At 47.2% G+C, this 21145-nt stretch overlaps 2 protein-coding genes across 4 annotated transcripts in view; both read left to right on the forward strand.

The window, feature by feature from the left end:
• The window catches only part of TMEM132B (transmembrane protein 132B), a 368394-nt gene that overhangs the window by 100163 nt on the left and 247086 nt on the right, over window positions 1-21145 (forward strand). For 2 of the 3 annotated variants that reach the window (XM_081174744.1, XM_081174745.1), the window contains exon 2: window positions 12119-13025. The exons of the other annotated variant lie outside the window; for it this stretch is intronic. In XM_081174744.1, the coding sequence (XP_081030870.1) occupies window positions 12119-13025 (907 nt within the window). The remainder of the gene's footprint in view (window positions 1-12118; window positions 13026-21145) is intronic. 3 annotated transcript variants of the gene reach the window in all.
• The window catches only part of LOC308576035 (uncharacterized protein), a 476523-nt gene that overhangs the window by 70689 nt on the left and 384689 nt on the right, over window positions 1-21145 (forward strand). The window lies entirely within an intron of this gene.

Below are 21145 nucleotides of genomic sequence, written 5' to 3' on the forward strand. Positions count from 1 at the left end.
TTGGAGAATTCAACGTGCTCAGCATCTGCAAATGTGGCCTAATATTAGCTATGTATCTGCCTTACCTTCTGGGTCTTATACCTCGGTGAGCGGCAGACGCAAAAAGAAGACGTTAATCCTGAATCCTTCTGGGTGTTGGATTACAGCTCTGCTCCGCTTCTCTGAGCGGGAAGCGCATTTCCGCTAACAATGGCGGAGCTGGCAAGGGACTGCTAATCCAGCCTTGCTTGTTCATTGACTTGCTGAAGAGGGGTGTAAGGAAACAAATGGTTGGCCCGAGTTTAAATTTAGCTTTATTCAAAGAGAGTTAATTATAATCTTCTAGTTAAGTTTCGAGTGATGCCTTCTTATCGTGCACTTATTATGGTGGGGGAAATTAATTTTTTATTCCACCATAAAGGTGAAGGCAATAATCTGAGTTCAGGGAAGGGATTACTTTAATAAGATTTACAAGCGGTATTTTAAAGCAGGAAGGCTTTCTTGCTATCTGAAGGTGGCCATGCTTAAATGCCTACTTGTATGGATGACTGGCCAGCATGAAGAGACCTGTCTGACTCTGTAGATGCCATTGGTGGACACAGAGAGGCAGGTGGGGCTTGTCCACCTTGGAAGGTAGGTGTCCCTAAGACAGTTGGATGGCATCTTGTATACCTCCTTCCAGCAGCTCCTGCAGCTAAGCTTGTTGTTTAGTCGTTTAGTTGTGTCCAACTCTTTGTAACCCCATGGACCAGAGCACACCAGGCACTCCTGTCTTCCACTGCCTCCCGCAGTTTGGTCAAACTCATGTTTGTAGCTTCGAGAACACTGTCCAACCATATCATTGTCTGTCGTTCCCTTCTCCTTGTGCCCTCCATCTTTCCCAACATCAGGGTCTTTTCCAGGGAGTCTTCTCTTCCCATAAGGTGGCCAAAGTATTGGAGCCTCAGCTTCAGGATCTGTCCTTCCAGTGAGCACTCAGGGCTGATTTCCTTAAGAATGGAGAGGTTTGATCTTCTTGCAGTCCATGGGAGTCTCAGGAGTCTCCTCCAACACCATAATTCAAAAGCATCAATAAATAACAGGGATGGGGAAAACTGTGGCCCTCCTCACATTGATCGACTCCCACTAGCCCTTGCCAGAATAGTTTGGAATGATGGGATTTGTAGTCCAGGACATCTGCAGAGCCACATGGTCCCCACCCCTGGAGCAAAAGATTCACACACCCCTGCACCAAGCATCCAGGGGGTGAAATAAACCCCCACAGCCATTAACTTGCTACAACACATGAAGACTAGATTTCTTCTCTGGTTCCATCTGTATGCTTTTACTGCTACTGCTGTGATGTGGTGTGTGTGTGTGTGTGTGTGTGGAAGATTCCGACAAAATATCTAAGGGCACGGATGGGGCTTTCATGCATTTTTCATCACCACTTGAGCATCAGCAAAAATAAGCAGGCAGAACTGAGAACAAAACTTCAGCAAACGGAAGGGGAGACTCTGTACCCCCCATGGTAGCAGAAACCATGTTTTCAAGCTGTATGCCGCGGAGCACAGCGGATCCTTTGTTTAAGCTATTTCACAGATAAGTTGCTGGTGATGCTTTTATTATCATTACTATCATTACTATCATTACTATCATTACTATCATTACTACAATTATTATTATTATTATTATTATTATTATTATTATTATTATTATTATTATCCCGTCTTTCTCGCAGAGCCAGGACTCAAGGTAGCTTACAAAAATTGAAACAAACGCGGATAAAACACAGGAAGCTAAAAACATGAAAGATAATAGTTAAAAAGTAATTAAAATACAATGGAATGAAAACAATTTAAACTCCAAATCTATCAAAATACACATAGTAAATATAGCACAGCACTATTAAAAGGCCCTTCCTTGACAGCAGTCAGTTCCCCCAAGCCTGCTGGAATAAGACAGCCTTCACTTGCTGGTGGAAGGACAGCAAGGAGGGAGCCTGTCCAGCCTCTCTGGGAAGGGAGTTGCAAAGTCTAGGAGCCACCACTGAAAAGGCTCTTTCTCACATCCCCACCAAATGTGCCTGTGAGTGTGGCAGGACTGGGAGAAAGTTGGCTCATGGGGTGGAGGGGGATAATGATGGGCCCCACTGAGCCCAACAGGTTGCCTATTCCTGCTCCAATGCATGTTCTGAAAGCTCCTGCCCCACCTCTGGATTTGGGTGTGGTTGTCCACATCTGTGGCTTGACTCTGCCACACTCTCTGTTCCTTATGCACTGCATAAGGACATAACAAAGACCTGCTGGGTTTGGCCAGTAGTCCCTCTAGTCCAGCATCCCGTTCTCACAGTGGCCAGCTTGATGCCTGTGGAAAGCTATTAAGCAGGACCTGACCTCTCCCCTCTTCCCTCCAGCAGTTTCCAGCAACTGTCAGCATACTGCCTCTGACAGTGAAGGCAGAACACAGCCACTGGATAGCCTTATCTGCTATGAATTACCGTATTTGTCGCTCCATAAGATGCACCTGACCATAAGATGTACCTAGTTTTTAGAGGAGGAAAACAAGAAAAAAAATATTCTGAACGAAACAGTGGATGTATGATTTTTGTGGTTCATGCTGTGGCCACAGACATGTGATCTGATGGTGAATTTGGGGTGACCCAATGCAAAAATCCTGAGGATCCATGGGCTTTTACCTCCCCCCTCCCAGGCAGCCTCCTCTAGCATCCCTTATCTCTCTTCCGATCCCACCGATCAGCTGTTTCCTTTTAACACTCCCTTCCCTCTTGTTTGCCTTCATGTCTTTTCTTTAGCTGGAACAGTTATTTACTCCTCCTTTTCTTCTAATTTCTCTCCTTATTGCTTTCGTCTTCCTGTTTCCCCCCTTTGATGTCTTTACCTCCCCCCTCCCAGGCAGCCTCCTTTATCTCTAGCGTCCCTTATCTCTCTCCCCCAATTGGCAAACAATCAGCGGCTTTGTTTCAACACCCACTTCCCTCTTTCTAAAACAAAAAAAGCATGACCTGGTTTTTACCCCTGGGCAATTTGGCTCCAGGGACCACGCATTCTCTCCATAAGACGCACAGACATTTCCCCTTACTTTTTAGGAAGAAAAAAGTGCATCTTATGGAGCGAAAAATACGGTAATCTTCTTTTAAAGCCATCCAGGTTTGTGGTTATTGCTGCCTGCTGCTGGAGGGAGTTCCCCAGTTTTAACTACACACTGCGAGGAAAAGTCCTTTGCTTTATCTGTCCCGAATCTTCCAACATTCAGCTTCCTAGGATTTCTCGTGTTAAGAGAGAGGGAGAAAAAATATTTCTCTGCCTGCCATGCATGATTTTATACACTTCTATACTTTGGCTAGGGATGTGGGTGGCGCTGTGGGTTAAACCACAGAGCCTAGGACTTGCCGATCAGAAGGTCGGTGGTTTGAATCCCCATGACGGGGTGAGCTCCCGTTGCTCCATCCCTGCTCCTGCCAACCTATCAGTTCGAAAGCATGTCAAAAGTGCAAGTAGATAAATAGGAACCGCTCCGGCGGGAAGGTGAACGGCGCTTCCGTGCGCTGCTCTGGCTCGCCAGAAGCGGCTTAGTCATGCTGGCCACATGACGCGGAAGCTGTACACCGGCTCCCTCGGCCAATAAAGTGAGATGAGCGCCACAACCCCAGAGTCAGTCATGACTGGACCTAATGGTCAGGGGTCCCTTTACCTTACCTTTATACTTTGGCTAATTAAACAATCTGCAACCTTTTAAACTGTGGGGTGGTGATGGTATTGTTTTTCTTTGTTGTTGTTATGTATTTAAGTGTTTTTATATTGTAAGCTGCCCTGCGATCCTCGGATGAAGGGTGGTATAGAAATTTAATAAATGATAAAAATAAGATAATGTCCCTCTGCAAAACAGCCCTTTCGGTGCTGTGTTACATATTCTCCCTGCTCCCTTTTCCACTGCTGGTCTTTTGTTTGATTGCATTTCAATGGAGCCAGCTGATGGCGCTTCCTCTTCACTCTGGATCTCAACGCAAGCGCCATTAGCGCAGCAGGTAATTTGCTAGGCGTTGCGTCAGGCTCCCAGAGCTGGATCCGCACCTCATTTTTCACCACTTCCACACTCAGATTCACGCCAGTGGTCCTGAATCTTGGAAGGGACAGAAAGGTGGTAGCGAGGAAGTGCTTATCTCTTTCTGGGAAGAATGATGGCTTTTTTAGATGTCCCTGTGGCCTCATGAAAATGCCGCTAAATGCAGATCTTGCATTGAGTTGCAGGGAGACTGGGATCAGGTGCAGCCTATCACTTGAGCTTTATGGCTTGCCATACAAGCTCTCAGGGTAAATTGTGTTCCCCATGACTGGGTTCTTCCACCTTGCACCCTGTGCCCAAAGGTTGCTCTGAACTGCAGTTACCGGGGGGGGGGGTGAAATGAAACTGGGAGAGGAAGATATGTTTTGTATACAATATTTTAAATCTGCACTCAAAAGAGGTGAAGTTCCTGAGTAGTGTGAGAAGGCAAAGGCAATGTACAGCACAGTATCAACACTTGCATATTTTTCAGAGGAGGGATGGAATTCTAGCAATATTAGATGTTGCCTTGTAGTGGATGGGACCACCTGTCTATCTAGCTTAGATAGGGAGCCAGGGTGGTGTAGTGGTTAAGAGCGGTGGACTCGTAATCTGGGGAACCGGGTTCGCTTCCCTGCTCCTCCACATGCAGCTGCTGGGTGACCTTGGGCCAGTCACACTTCCTTGAAGTCTCTCAGCCCCACTCACCTCACAGAGTGTTTGTTGTGGGGGAGGAAGGGAAAGGAGAATGTTAGCCGCTTTGAGACTCCTTCGGGCAGTGATAAAGCGGGATATCAAATCCAAACTCCTCCTCCTCCTCCTCCTCCTCCTCCTCTTCTTCTTCTTCTTCTTCTTCTTCTTCTTCTTCTTCTTCTTCTAGCTTAGTATTGTCTCTGCTGTGGAAAGTGGCAGTGGATCCCTTGGGTGTGTGTGTGCGTACGTAACCTTTTTTCAGCCCGAGGGTTGAACATCCTTCTGCAGGACCTTCCAGGGGCCACATGCTGGTGGTGGGTGGAGCTAGAGATAAAAGTGGGTGGGGCAACAAATGCACATTTTGCCTTTGTGTTCCAGGCTGGTTTCTAAACACAAAACAACAACAACAAACCTATGGTTACGTGAAACATACTCAATAAACACACAGGACGTAACTGGCTGTACTTTTGAATAAATAAGGTATACTGTTCATTGTATCAAATTGAAGATTTCAGTTCATGCATAAGGTCCATACATGTAAAAGTGTCTATTCCAGTTCCTTTCACAGTCTCTAAGACAAGGATTTCTGGAATATTAGCCTTGTTTCGCCATCCATGCGTCTTCAGTAGTACAGGCTCATATGTAATATTACAGGATAGTGGATCTGAGATGAAGCCTAGGATGGCGAAACAAGGCTAATATTCCGGAAATCCTTGTCTTAGACTCTGTGGAACTGTAACAACCCTTCATGTGGATTATTGGACTCTATGAACAGACAGGTGGAATAGACACTTTTACATGTATGGACCTTATGCCTGAACTGACTAGAGAATGAACTGATCCATTGGGTCTTCTGCTTTTTTCATTGAACTTTATGAGACTTCCGTTGAAATCTTCAATTTGATACAATGAACCTTATTTATTCAAAAGTACAGCCGGTTACGTCCTGTGTGTTTATTGGTTTCTAAACCAGCCACACACCCCTCACTGTCCTCCATTCAGGAAAGCAAGAGGCATGTTCAAGGACACTTTCCAGACAGGCCCCAAACATTTGGGGCCAGCGAAGCAAGACCAGCGAGGGGTATGGCTTGGGGAGGACTCCAGGCACCAGATGGAGAGGCCTGGCAAGCAAAGACTTCCTTATCGTTCCTCCTCTTTTTAAAAACACTTGGCAATGTCAGGGATTGAACCTGGCACACCTGTGTGCAAACAGGTGTTCTACCACTGGGCTACAGTCTGGATGCAGAAAGGTGAATCCTCTTATTCTTCAGCAGAAGTTCCACCAAGATTTGAGCAAGGACCGTGGTGCGCCAATTAGCTGTCTGCGTGCCACTGATATTTGTTTAATTTTATCCAAGGCCTTTGAGGCAGCCTTCAAGCCATGACAGTTATGTAGAGCCTCCATGTTCAAGTTGCATGCAAGAAATGACCTAGGAGAACAGTTGTCTTTTACATCCTCTTCATGGGTTTCTTGGATTGTAGCTGTTTGGAACTTTTTGACTGACCCAGCAGGGCAGAGTCTATGTTTTTGATAATCGGAGGGGACAACTTGATTTGGCCTCTATGGTGGTACAGTCTTATCACACAGTCAAACCACCTCAGATATCATGACTGGAGGGACAGGTTTTTTTTTTTTGGGGGGAGCTAGAAGCCTCCTCTCTTGACATGAATTATTTCACACACGACATAATTTTGAGTGGAGCATGCTTTCTGGCAAGATACCATCTCTTCCTAGTGTGAGGTCTAAGGTGGTAGAGTCCTGTGGGAGGCTTGTCTCACATCAAGGAAAAGATGTGCAAATCAAGCTTCTGTTCTAGGAAGTGAATTCTTAAAGTTTCAGTGAAAGTCAGCTCTTATTTCTTATCTGCACCTTTTAATGAACAGAAGCTGTCAAAACTCTGCTGACCCCATCTCTGTGTGGAAATTGGAATGTGGCTTTATTGTGGAAGGGCCATGGCTCGGTGGTCGAGCATCCGCTTTGCATGCAAGAGGTCCCAGGTTCAATCCCCAGCTTCCCCACATAGGGCTGACAAAAGAGCCCTGTCTGGAACCCTGGAGAGTCTCCTTGCATAGTCAATGTAGACAATACTGAGTGGGATTTATCAACAATCTGACGTGGTATAAGACAAGTTTTCTATTTCCCATGTATGTTCTTGGACATTTAAATAATCATGTGTCAGTAGGGCTGCAATGTTTAGTGCAGGCTTCTCAAAACTGATATCTTCCAGGTGTCCTTGGATTCCAACTCTCATCAAGCACAAATATAAGATGGGAGACATTTGGCTTGCCAGCATTGCATGTGAAAAGGATCTAGAGCAGGCATAGGCAAACTCTGACCCTCCAGATGTTTGAGACTACAGTTCCCATCATCCCTGACCACTGGTCCTGTTCGCTAGGGATGATGGGAATTGTAGTCCCAAACATCTGGAGGGCCAGAGTTTGTCTATGCCTGATCTAGAGGGTTATAGTAGGCCACAAGCTTAACATGCGTTAACAGTGTGATTCAGCAGCATAAAAAGTAATGCTATTCTAGACGGCATCAACAGAAGTCTAGTATGCAGATCAAGGGAAATAATAGGACCACTATTCTGCCTTGGTCAGACCCCACCTGGAATACTGTGTTCAGTTCTGGGCACCACAACTTAAGAAGCATGTGGCCAAGCTGGAACGTGTGCAAAGGAGGGTGACCAAGATGATGAAGGGTCTGAAAACCGAGCCTTAGGAGGAACGGTTGAGGAAGCTGGGTATGTTAAGCCTGGAAAAGAGGTGACTGAGATGCGATATGATAGCTATCTTTAAATATCTCAAGGGCTATCCCATGGAAGATAGAGAAAGCCTGTTTTCTCTTACTTTGGAGTGTAGGATTAACATTCCAACTAAAATTTAGGTGGAACTTTCTGACAGTAAGATCTGTTCGACAGTGGAATTGTCTCCCTCTGGAGGTTGTGGACTCTCCTTCCTTGGAGGTTTTTAAGCAGAAGTTGGATGGCCATCTGTCATGGATGCTTTAGCTGTAAATTCTATGAGTCTAAGCCTAGCCAGCATGGGCAAAGGTAAGAAATGACGGGAATTGCAGCCCACCAACATTTGGAGGGCTCTAGTTTGTGGAAAGCTGGTTTAGTAGATGATTTGGTTTTGATTTTCTTTTTTAAATATTTTGATCAACTAAAATGTCTGATCCACTAGACATCAGATAACAGAAGATAATGCAAAGTTGGTGCTTTGCAGGCAACAGTCTCCTTGCTTAGGTCTGTCTTGAATCTCCTTCAGATTAGTTTTAATTACCTGACCCTGAGCATTTCAGGTGTTTGTGCGGAATGTGAAAGGGGATGCAGAACTAGCGAAGGGATCTGAGCAACCTAAAGAAGTAAGGAATGCTGAGGTGTGACAAGGGAAGGTTCTGTAGGTATGCAGAGGGCCGCAAGACCAGCTGGCTAGGCCCAGCTGGACTATCTCCTTCCAGCCATCTCGCTGCGAAGACCCATCGGTCTCTGGTCCAGTGTAAATCAGCAACCTGGGCTTCAAAGCCAAGGCATACTATTACAGCAGAGAGAACTGCGCACACAGGATAGGTGTGAGGCTTGTGGAAGCATACTACAACTACGGATTTATTAATCATAAATCAGGACAAAGAAACATGTTGTCATTCTCTTTGTCTTCTCAGAGACACAGAGAGAAAAGCAAAAGCTATACACACAACAGAAGTTCCCAGCAAGCTGTGCTGGTATGTAAACAGACATGTGACACGCAACAGTTCCATGTCTGCTCCTTAAGGTGCAATAGAAATCTCAACAGGTTCAAGAGGAAAAGGCTGTAGCAGTGAAGATGGGAGTCAACTAGACCAAATTTTAGGCTGATTTCCACATCTCAATTATAATATAATAGGGAACCTGACAGATGTGATAAGCTCTTTCATTTCCTAAGTGGCAGACAAAAGCACTTCCTTTGGCAGGGGGTTGGACTCGATGGCTCTTGTGGTCTCTTCCAACTCTATGATTCTATGATTCTACCTCCTTCTCGCTGTCCTTTGATTCTTCTCAGCTTACCTAGGCATCAAGTTCAGCTTCAGCTGGTGGAAACTTCCATTTTTCAGATTCTGCTGTGGTGTGTCGTTCCTTGTCAAGGGCCTCTATAAATAGCCACCTGGTAATGGAGTCTGCTGAAATGGCCCTCGCGTCTGGCAGAGGGACTTTGCAGGCACATCCAGGCTGCTTTCTGAGATGGCTATTGTGACTAAGATGCATTTGAGCCAGTTGGGAAGGAGATCAGCAGGGAGGTGAAGGTACAAGAGAGACCCGTGGCAAAATGTTGTAGCGTGGAGTTCACCATTTCAGCCACTCCATGCCTCCCTCCCTCCCAACAACAGCTCATCTGCACTATACATTTAAAGCAATATAATGCCAGTTTAAACAGCCATGGCTTCCTCCGAAACGTCTGGGAACTGTAGTTTGTTAAGGGTGCTGAAAGTTGTAGGAGACCACTATTCCCCGCTCCCCCACAAAGCCACAATTCCCAGAATTCCCTGGGAAGAGCGGTTCCCTGGGAAGAGCTTATAAAGGTGTAAAGGTAAAGGGACCCCTGACCATTAGGTCCAGTCATGGCTGACTCTGGGGTTGTGGCACTCATCTCGCCAAGGGAGCCGGTGTACGGCTTCCGGGTAGTGTGGCCAGCATGACTAAGCCGCTTCTGGCAAACCAGAGCAGTGCACAGAAACACCGTTTACCTTCCCGCCGGAGCGGTACCTATTTATCTACTTGCACTCTGACATGCTTTCAAACTGCTAGGTTGGCAGGAGCAGGGACCGAGCAATGGGAGCTCACCTCATCGTGGGGATTTGAACTGCCCACCTTCTGATTGGCAAGTCCTAGGCTCTGTGGTTTAGACCCCAGCGCCACCTGCGTCCCTTATAAAGGTGTAAAGGTAAAGGGACCCCTGACCATTAGGTCCAGTCGTGGCCGACTCTGGGGTTGCAGCCCTCATCTCACTTTACTGGCTGAGGGAGCCAGTGTACAGCTTCTGGGTCATGTGGCCAGCATGACTAAGCCGCTTCTGGCGAACCAGAGCAGCGCACAGAAACGCTGTTTACCTTCCCACCGGAGCAGTACCTATTTATCTACTTGCACTTCGAGCTGCTAGGTTGGCAGGAGTTATAAAGGTGTAGGTGGTCCCTAATATACCCTGGGCTTAAATTATTCAGGGCTTTGAAAATTAATGCACAGATGGGACCCTGGTTTTCACTTTTATTCACAACAGCCAGTCATCCAGCATTTCATGGCACACTCAATCTCCACTGGACCATTCTTTCTTTCTTGCCTGTCACACTGAAGGGCAGATTCCTAGTAAAGTGTGGCCGAACCTCAGGGGCCACATGGGGAACACCCAGAAAGGCTTCCTTAGAGGACCGCGGTGATTGAGGTGGAGGTTAGTCAGGCGGCACTTAAGGTACGTTGGACCCAAGTTTAGATCGTAGATCATAGAATTGTAAAGTTGGAAGGGACCTAGGGAGTCATCTAGTCCAACTCTGAGATAAAGCGTCTCATGCTCTACCAACTGAACCATCCTGGGGATTAGGGCTTGTGAAGATGGCAGTCCCTCTTCCATATGCAGAATTCATCTGAACTAGCAGTTGAATCTTCTTTCCACCACTGGTGATGAGTCAACCACCACCACCGCTGCTGAGGGCAGCAGGCTAGCTTAGGAGGTGCAGCAAACTGGCTAATTCAGGGGACTTGGGGAAAATGAGAGGGGGAACTGCTTTAAGGCCCCTAACATCTGCTGCCTGAGGCAGCTGCCCCACTCTGCCTATTGTTAGGGGCCAACCCTTCAAGAAAATGATGTATTTGTTCCCAGAAGTGTAGAAACTGAGATAGAGAGGATAGGTATGAATAGGCTTTGATCAAAATGCAGAAGGGTTTAATTAAGATGTAGGTAATGTCAAGTGGCTGAAAATAAACAGAACAGCTTTTTATAAATAGAGAGGATGAGATCGGAGCCAGGATGACAGATCTCATGAGTGATTTGGCACGGGAAGTTGAGGAATGCAGTTTTAATGACATAAAAATGAAAGCCTTTTTGAAAGGAGCCTGCAAATTTCACTTTTTCTTTTTTCACTGCAAAGTCTGCTGGCATTGTCTGAGTCATCCTTGCTAGTAACAGGTGCCATCAAAGTCTTAATTGTTTTGGGGTGGTGTCACAGTATTGCATGTCTACTCTCCCCAATAATGATGAGTATTAAATTGGTACCTTGAGGTTTTGAGGCAGACAGTACCATGTTTGATCTTAATCTGTTGGTGGGCCTCTGTTGTTTCTCCACAATATGCACCCTCCCTCCCTCCATCTAGCTGGCTTCTTAACATTTCTGGTTCAAATCGTCCCGGTTTAGCATCAATTGGTGTTTCACTATCCAAGGCAGATTTTTTACTCCACTGGGAGTTTTGTTTCCTTTGTGTTTAAGGGCTACCATTAACTTTCTCAATAGGAACCTGTGTGTGTGTGTGTGTGTGTGTGTGTGTGTGTGTGTGTGTTGAATCCTACAGGGGTGGAGATGTTACAGAAACCTCTCCATGTGCTGAGGAGGCCCCAGGACCATGCAGTCATCTCTTGCCTCCCACCATGCTCCTCTGATGTTCACTCATTCAATGGACATCAGAAAGAAGTCTACTTACATACAGAATCTATATGTTAGCTGGCTCTCCAGGCCTTGACATTTGCTCCTCAAGGCTGTCTAAACCTATATGCGGTTGGGTTGGGTTGACTTGGTTTAGACCCCACCCTGCCAAGTGTGGGGCAGGTAAGACCTGACTCCCTGCGGAAAGCAGAGTTTGCCGGCACTACGAATTAGCTGATTGGTGGCATACTACCAAACCATCACCTGCCATCATTGCAATATCAGGGGATTGGCAGGTGAGTGGTTCCACCTTCCTCTCAAAGTTGACCCAAGGAGGGTCAGCAGCAGGATCCAGTCACCTGCCCCTGATATAGAGCCCCAGTGTTACCTCTTCCTTCACAGGAGGCATGGAGGCTCCTTTTTCAGGCAGAGATTTGGAGCCCAGCTTTCTCTCGGGGCCTTCTGTAAGAGTAACTGCTTTAGGACAAGATCATCTCCAAAAGGACACTCCCCCTTCAGAGCCCCCTTCTGTCTCGTACTCTGGTTGGTTCTGGGGTTGGGGGGGGGGTGGAGAAATGCAAATGAGTGAGAAATCAACACAGGGCCACCATTTTGACCTATAGGCCTTCATTGAGTCATAAAATGATATTTGGCCATAAGAAGCAACCTTCCCCGGTGTTCTTTAAAAGCTCTACAATGCATGGCAGATAATTTGCTTTGAACAGGGGCTGAATGGGAGCAATAAACAGGGCCTCTAAGTTACATTTTCTGCAATTTATTTTCTGTTGCTTGCAGTGGTGGAATGCCGAGGAGGTGTGGTAGACAGCATGCAACGATTCACGAGCTTGCCGGTGTACCTCCCTGTGAGTTACCACATCTCCAACACCGACGTTTCCTTTTTCCTAAAAGAAACCAACCAGGATATCATGAGGAATGCTAGCTTGCAGTCTCGAGTGGAGTCTTTCCTTGTCTACAAAGCCACCAGCTTGCCGGTGTTAAATGTGACATACGGCCCATTTACTGTGGAGCAAACAGTGCCTCCGAACCTCCTGCTGACATCCACTCTGTTCAGTTTTGCCAACGAGGTCGCTTTTAATTGGAAGCTAAGATCACGTGTTATTGACAGCTCCATCTATCCCATCAGGCCCAAAGTCCAGGCTTTGTTCTACATCGCTGGCAGAGACTGGGAAGACTATGAACCATCGGAGATCCTGCCCTGCGTGAGGATGATGGCCTTCCAGGAGGATAGAGTAGCTGTTGGCAGTTGTCGGTTGAAAGGTCAGCTGGGATTGTGCGTCGCAGAGCTGGAGTTCTCGCCAAGCTGGTTCAACTCTGCATTTACATCTCTGCCGCCACCATTGGCCCCAGAGTATCAACCGATGGCGGACTCTTTGGAAGGGATCACCGTGGAGCTTTTCTATTGGGTGTATGCAGAGGAAGGCGAATGCTCTTCAGAGGACCAGAAACTTGAAAGCTTTCATCATCTGGAAGGGCAAGAGGAAGCACAGATGCCTTTGGCATCAATGGAGAGGATTGGCAGTGTTATTCTTTATCCAACGCAAGACCGGCTAAAGAAGTCCCTGCTGAATCTTGACGATAACCTTGTGCTCTCTTTACCACTCAGTCCTGTCAAGGAAGGTGACCTTGTCATGTTTCATGTATCCCTTGCCAGCGGGTCTCTAGCAGATCAGTTTACACTAAGGTAAGTGTTGTGGTTTTTAAAAATGTTTTTCTCCCCTCAAAAGATATGTATGTGCTGTCATAAATCAACAGAGCAGAACCCACTTGGGTTGGCTGGCTCATCCTTTGTATCATCAAACACAGAGCTGGTCAGAAGGTAGGCTGTTGAGCCCTAATTCATTTCTGCAGCAAAATCCAGGTGTATTACATGCTGGATGGAGAAGACTCTGCTTCTGCTGTAGGCTTTTAGCACAGTGTCTTCGTCATCTTCCTGAAAGCTAACTGTGGATGTGTAATGTGTATGCACACAGGGGTCCACATAGATAGACTGTATGCCAAATTCATGGAGGAGAAGACTGCTGAGGGTTACTGACCATGACGGCTGTGATCTGCCTCCACAGTTGGAGGCACTGATGCTTCTGAATACCAGTTCCTGGAAGACACGGGAGGGGAGAGGGCCACAGTTCTCAGGTCCTACCTTGCAGGTTTCCCACTCACAGGCGTCTGTGAGAGCAGGAAGCTTGGTCCAGCAGGCTGTTCTTATGCTCTTGCAGGTTCTGCACCCCAGTTTTAAAGCTGCTAATTATTTACCGAGCTAACTTCAAGGTGTTGGTTCTTGTGCACAAAGCCCTACACAGCTTGGGACCAAGATGTCTTGAAATGTTGTCTCACCCCTTGTGTATACTGTTGATCACTGCACTCTGCAGAAGAGGGCCTCCTGCAGGTACCAGCTTCTCGGAGGTCTGTCCTTCTGATACAGGAATTGGGCTTTTAAGTGTGGTAGCATTGGCCATTTGGAAGCCCTTCCCATTGCACATCAGATACGGTAGATGCTGCCTCTGTTATCTTTTCAGAACCTCTCAAAGGCGTCTCTCTTCCAACAAGCCTTTTAAGTTGAGATACTAGCCCTGAGGTCTATGCTCTGCTTCCACAGTTGGAGGCTGCAATGTTTCTGACCAGCTTTGCTGGAAACTGAAGGAGGGGAGAGACTTTCTCTTGTGCTCTCTTTGTGGCCTCCCCTCTGAGGCATCTGACTGGACACAGGATGCTGGCCGAGATGGGTCGAGTCCAGCAGGACTTCTTTTATTTGTTTGAGATCTTTACCCCAGTCTGTATCTACATTGTACTTGAAATTGGTTTGTTTGTTTTTTGTATATAATAATACAATTTTATAATAACAATTAATTATTTGTACCCCACCCATCTGACTGGGCTGCCCCAAGCACAATTGTTTTTATATATGGAATCATCTTAATTGTTTTTATGGTCGGTGTCTTTTACTGTGAAATCCCTTCTGAGATATTTTATGGGAAGTGATTCATAAATGGAATCTAATGAACAAATAAAGCCCAGAGACCAGCCACAACAGCAGTGTGGACAGTAATGTGGATACTCTCCTATGGCTAAGTTAATTAACACCTGCACTAACGAGACAGGGAACCACTATTGTGATTCAGGCCAGATATCTTTACTTGCTCATCAAGGAATGTGCCAAGCATTCCGAACCTGAGAACATTTTAATTTTCTTAAAGAAAATCCAGCCTGTATCATTTACATCGTCTTCTTTTTTTTGCTGTACCCTTAACTGTCAGCATCTCAGATCAGAGCTGTGTAATCTCAGAAAGAAGCTGGCGCTCAACTTCTGGGGAATAAAAGGCCGAGAGGTAATTGGAAAGTGTTGCATGCTGAGAAGAGCGTTAAGACACCAGAAAAGGAAGGAGTTATAACTGGCAACTTCAAGAGAGACATGCTGTGCCTACTTTTAACATGGATCTCAAAAGGCAGCAAGAGCGATAGAATTTTATTTATTTCATCCTTGGATCGCCTCTCCACTGAAAGATGAGACCAAGGGAATGTACAGTTAAACACCCCCCTACAAAAGAATATATTACTATCAGAGGTGCACCCAACCCTTGCTGGGGGCGCAGGCCCAGAGGGATGCAACCCCCCCCTAGAAATCTGTCTCTAGTTATCTGTGTAAGGTCCTAAGTTTAGACAAGAGTTGGGAGCTGGCCAGTTGGAGAAATGGCAAAGTGGGATGGTGGTAGACTGCTGGAGACTATGGGTGCATGACATATGTGTGTATGGTGACACACTGGCACTATTTTCAGGGGTGTGTGCAAGGGACCCTGGGTATGGCTGTGATTATTATTGTTACTATGTTAAGCATTATTATTATTATTTTGCAAAGGTAAGAAAGAATAAAGAATGAAACAATAACAGCTCATATGAACAATAAGAATAGTCCACCAGCCCTAATTCAGGCCCATCTGAACAATACCTTTAAAGCTGTATCATATAACTCAAAAGAGTCATGGCTTCCCCTAAAGAATTCCCCTCCCAGAGCTACACTTCCCAGAGTTTCCTGAGAAGGAGAATTTATTCTTAAACCACTCTTGAAATCGTAGCTCTTTATGAAGAATAGTCTCCTAACAACTCTCAGCACATCCACATTTAAAGCACTCTTATACCACTGAAACAATCATGGCTTCCCCCAAGGAATCCTGGGAACTGTGGTTTGTAAAGGGTGTGGAGAGTTCTTGGGAGACCCTCCACTGCTCCCTTCACAGAGCTGCAGTTATTGGAGTGGTTTAGTAACCAATCCCTCTTCCCATGGAATTGTAGCTCTGCTATGGGAATAGGGGTCTCCAAATATCGCCTAACATAATGTGACAGACTGGATTAGAGAAATGGGGGGGGGGGGGAGGAGACCAGGGTCCTGTGTGACAGCAGCCAATGCTCATCTCCAAGTAAGATTTCATGATGATGTTCTCTGTCTAGTAAGGCTTGCAGCCAAGACGTTATGGGAGCCCTTTCACACCTGCCAGTGTGGTATAGTGGTTAAGAGCAATAGTCTCGTAATCTGGGGAACCGGGTTCGATTCCCCGCTCCTCCACATGCAGCTGCTGGGTGACCTTGGGCTAGTCACACTTCTCTGAAGTCTCTCAGCCCCACTCACCTCACAGAGTGTTTGTTGTGGGGGAGGAAGGGAAAGGAGAATGTTAGCCGCTTTGAGACTCCTTCGGGTAGTGATAAAGCGGGATATCAAATCCAAACTCTTCTCTTCTTCTTCTTATTTTACTGTTCCCATACAGCTTCGTTGCCATCCATTTTATCCTCTGCTCTCTGTTCTACCCCCTCCAAGGAAATGGAGCCTAGGGCTTGCGTCAGGCACTGGACACCCACTAGTCAAGGTTCACATCCTGCAAGGAGCCCACTGCTGATCCCCAGGGCTTCCTACTCCCGTACTTTGCTAACACTCTCTCTTCACTTCCACTTTCCAAGCAGGCAAGCAGTGTGGCAAGAGTGAGGAGACAGAGCAGTGTCCTCTGCTTGCCTTGTGCCTCCCTGCTATGGCCAGCTGCGTGTTTGGGCCTGGAGAAGGCAAACGAATGAGTAGTGAGGACAGTGTGTTTGGAACTGCTGTCCACTGCCCCGTGTGGTGAGCCTGCAGCATTACAGCTTCTCAGGGAAAAAACTTCTGTGCCTCTGGCTCTCCTGGACAGGAAATAGTATAAGAGGGCTTTTGGGGGCACAGAGTCCCCTGTCTCATTTGGCACCCAATTTGTCCCGTATTTGAGGTTATAAAAATAAAAATTGGCATTTGTGTGCTCACCCAAACTTGCTTGTCTTGTGCACAACCAAAATTGCCCCGAAGGCGGATGAGATTGCTGCCCTTTGCCAAGAGGCCTTTGGACTGGGTGGGCTACAGCTCTGGATAACTAAGCATCCTCCACAAGGTTTTTAAATGTCATCTAGTCTTATAGGGAGAATTTATTCACCGCGCAGTTTACACATTTAGCACAGAATTACACAACAGGAAATAAAGATCATGGCAGCTCCGACATCTAATTTATACAAGTTTCCTCACGGGCTCTCCTTATTTTTTTCAGTCGATTAGTAATGTCCATAAAGACCCAGGAGGTGTTTTATATATAGAATTTTTCTGTCTTTCAGTCAGATATATATGCAGGAGTATGTTTGCCTTGGGAGATAGGGTATTCTTTTTTCCCTATTTTCCCAAGTATAACTGATTGCTTTTAATCATGTCTGTGTGTCAGCAGAGTGTAATGTGTTCCATTTCAGGCAACATGGGGTTATAGATCAAAATGGCATTCAGTTTTCTCTCTCACTCTGGTGCAAATAGCCACAATCTACATATTTGTATAGGGGCTCATTTTGCCCCATTTTGCAGCGTTGCCTTGAAGGTCAGGGCTGTAGTCAGTGCATAGGACCCAAATCTATGGGGCCATGGTCCCTTTGCCCCCCCTCAAATATTGAGGGGGGCTACCCCCATACAGTGGTACCTCGGGTTAAGAACTTAATTCGTTCTGGAGGTCCGTTCTTCACCTGAAACTCTTCTTAACCTGAGGTACCACTTTAGCTAATGGGGCATCCCGCTGCCGCTGCGCTGCGGCGGTGCGATTTCTGTTCTCATCCTGAAGCAAAGTTCTTAAGGTACTATTTCTGGGTTAGCGGAGTCTGTAACCTGAAGTGTCTGTAACCCGAGGTACCACTGTACTTTATTCAAGTTGGCACATTCTTCCCTCCCTCCTTCCCTCGGGCAGCCAACTCCCCACAACCTGGCACTGCCCTCTTTTACTGACTTGCCTTCTGGTTTTTCAGCGCCATTTCCAAGCACCCACCTGCCTCCCTTCTTACAAGAAATCCAGGGCTGGTACTGATAGCCTGACAGTTTCCTCCTCCTTAGTGCCAATGTTGCCCTTGTAGAACTCACAAGGGATGAAGAGAGAGACAAAGTGAGAAGCCTTTTGCTCTGTCTGTCATTGGCTCTGGCCTCCCTACCTTCTAGGGGAACTACCTTGCCAGTTCCAAAGGGCACTGCAGAACCTCTGGTTGTAACGGTGGGAGGAACATGGGGAAGCACACCTCTGCCAGAGCACCAACATGGACCCCCGAACAGCGCAAGAGGAGACCCAATCACGCTTACAATGCCCAGCTTTGTAATTAGAACTCTGTACAGTGGTACCTTGAAGGGATGCGAGTGGCGCTGTGGGTTAAACCACAGAGCCTAGGACTTGCCAATCAGAAGGTTGGCGACGGGGTGAGCTCCCATTGCTCGGTCCCAGCTCCTGCCAACCTAGCAGTTTGAAAGTACGTCAAAGTGCAAGTAGATAAATAGGTACCACTCCGGGGGGGGGGGGAGGTAAACAGTGCTTCCGTGTGCTGCTCGGGTTCTCCAGAAGCGGCTTAGTCCTGCTGGCCACATGACCGGAAGCTGTACACCAGCTCCCTCGGCCAGTAAAGCGAGATGAGCGCCGCAACCCCAGAGTCGGCCACGACTGGACCTAATGGTCAGGGGTCCCTTTACCTTTACCTTTACAGTGGTACCTCAGGTTACATATGCTTCAGGTTACAGACTCTGCTAACCCAGAAATAGTACCTCGGGTTAAGAACTTTGCTTCGGGATGGGAACAGAAATCGTGCGGCAGCAGTGGGAGGCCCCATTACCTAAAGTGGTACCTCAGGTTACAAATGCTTCAGGTTACAGACTCTGCTAACCCAGAAATAGTACCTCGGGTTAAGAACTTTGCTTCGGGATGGGAACAGAAATCGTGCGGCAGCAGTGGGAGGCCCCATTACCTAAAGTGGTACCTCAGGTTACAAATGCTTCAGGTTACAGACTCTGCTAACCCAGAAATAGTACCTCGGGTTAAGAACTTTGCTTCGGGATGGGAACAGAAATCGTGCGGCAGCAGTGGGAGGCCCCATTACCTAAAGTGGTACCTCAGGTTAAGAACAGTTTCAGGTTAAGAACGGACCTCCGGTATGAATTACCGTATTTTTTGCTCTATAAGACTCACTTTTACCCTCCCAAAAAGTAAGGGGAAATGTGTGTGCGTCTTATGGAGCGAATGCAGGCTGTGCAGCTATCCCAGAAGCCGGAACAGCTGCTTTCACTATGCAGCGATCCCTCTTGCTGTTCTGGCTTCTGAGATTCAGAATATTTTTTTTCTTGTTTTCTTCCTCCAAAAACTAGGTGCGTCTTGTGGTCTGGTGCGTCTTATAGAGCAAAAAATACGGTAAGTTCTTAACCCAAGATACCACTGTATTGGCCTGCCTTAGACACCAGCTTCTTAGATCTCATTCTTAGACATTCAGCAAGCAGGTGCCATAAGAAGCACTGGCTAGATTAGGCGAAAGATCCATTTAGCTCAGCATCCTGTTTTCACTGTGGCCAAGCAGATGCCTACGGGGAACTTGAAAGCAAGACAGGAGCACAACAGCATTCTCCCCTGGGGTGACTTCCAGCAACTGGCATTCAGAGGCCTACTGCCTCCAACAGTGAAGGGAGAATGGAGCCAACATGGCCACCGATGTCCCATCTTCCATGAATCTATTTATTATTCTTTTAAAGCCATCCCAGTTGGTGACTACGGGAGAGAATTTCAACCTCGTCTAGAGTTCTTCTGGGGGTGCCCATCACAAAATGGCTGCCACACAATGGTTTCAGTGTAGGAGAGGCCGAGTGAGTGCAAGTGGGAACTGAGTAAGAAGAGGAAATATTTCCCTGTGCATTGTGGATTTTTCGGGGGATACTTACTGGGATCTTTCTCAGGTGCCATGGATGCCATACTGGCACCTGCGAGTGTCGTGTTGGCATCCTTGGCCATAAGGGTCTGGGCACTGCCAGTGGTGGTGTTGCTGCTTTGAAACGTTCTTCCTAATTTGAGAACTGTGAGGCCTCCCCTTGAACCTATTTGTTTCCTCAGCCTTTCAGCGTTTCACTGACTGAAGCCTTTTTGCCCCTACTGCAGGTTTGTTTTAGTTTTCTTTCTCCCCCCCCCGCCCACTTTAAACAGGCTATGTTTTTCACTGCTGTGTTTTAGCTTTTAATGGTGTTGTTTTAAACTGTGCCTTTATGAGTGTTTGATGTATTTCTATGTGTTTTTGCTGTAAGCCGCTGCAAGTACAATGGAAAGCGGGCAGAAGAAAAATAAATAACGACATTCTTTGGCTGACTCGCAGCCCTTTTCACGTCTTCTGCTGAATGCACTCAGGAGGGGACCAACAGGAACAATCCTGACCCACCCTCATGCGCTTAGGGGAAGGGCTGTAGCTCAGTGGTAGGGCTCTGACTTTCCGTGCCAAGGGTCCCACGCTCCAGCACCTGCGTGTAAAGGTGGGAAAGACCTCTGCCTGAAATGCCGGAGAGTGTAGCCCTGAGGTGTCCAAACTTTTTTCAAAGAGGGCCAGATTTGATGAAGTGAACATGTGTGAGTTGACCTTTCTTAAGGACTGAAGGCCGGGACGCGGGTGGCGCTGTGGGTTAAACCACTGAGCCTAGGACCTGCTGATTAGAAGGTTGGCGGTTCGAATCCCCACAATGGGGTGAGCTCCCATTGCTTGGTCCCTGCTCCTGCCAACCTAGCAGTTCGAAAGCACGTCAAAAAGTGCAAGTAGATAAATAGGTACCGCTCCGGCGGGAAAGTAAATGGCGTTTCCGTGCACCGCTCTGGTTCCCCAGAAGTGGCTTAGTCATGCTGGCCACATGACCCGGAAGCTGTCTGCGGACAAACGCCGGCTCCCTCGGCCTATAGAGCAAGATGAGCGCAGCAGCCCCAGAGTTGGTCATGACTGGACCTAATGGTGAGGGGTCCCTTTACCTTTACTTAAGGACTGAAGTTGTTGAGCTTTTTTAAAGATTGAAGTCATTGAGAAGTCGATTTTACCCCAGGAAATAAACTGCCACAGGGGCCAGATTAAACCGACCGGTGGGCCGGATTAGGCCCCCGAAATGGACTCTGGACATGCCTGGTGTAGCCAGTAAAGAACTAGATAGACCAATAGGCAGTTTCCTAGTAAGGGAAGGCCCGTAGTTCAGTGGCAGAGCATGCAGAAGGTCCTAGTTTTGATGCCAAGCACCTCCAGGTTGGCCTTGGAGATAGCCCTGCCTGCAACCCTGGAGAGCCACTGGGAGTGAGCGTAAATCCACAGGTATGAACAGTTTGGGATGCAGTGGATCTCTTACTCAGCCAGCTGATTCCCAGCTCAGCCAGGCTCAGCCGGCAGTAAGTCACTGGCTCAGATGAAGCTATATCAGCGTAGCTTGCTCACCCCGGCTGAGCTGAAGAAAGGGCCATTTTGTGGGTGTGGCAGCAGGGGGGGGTTTGGATTTGA

This window comes from Podarcis bocagei, assembly GCF_964188305.1.
Source record: "Podarcis bocagei genome assembly, chromosome: 16".
NCBI classification, from domain to species: domain Eukaryota; kingdom Metazoa; phylum Chordata; class Lepidosauria; order Squamata; family Lacertidae; genus Podarcis; species Podarcis bocagei.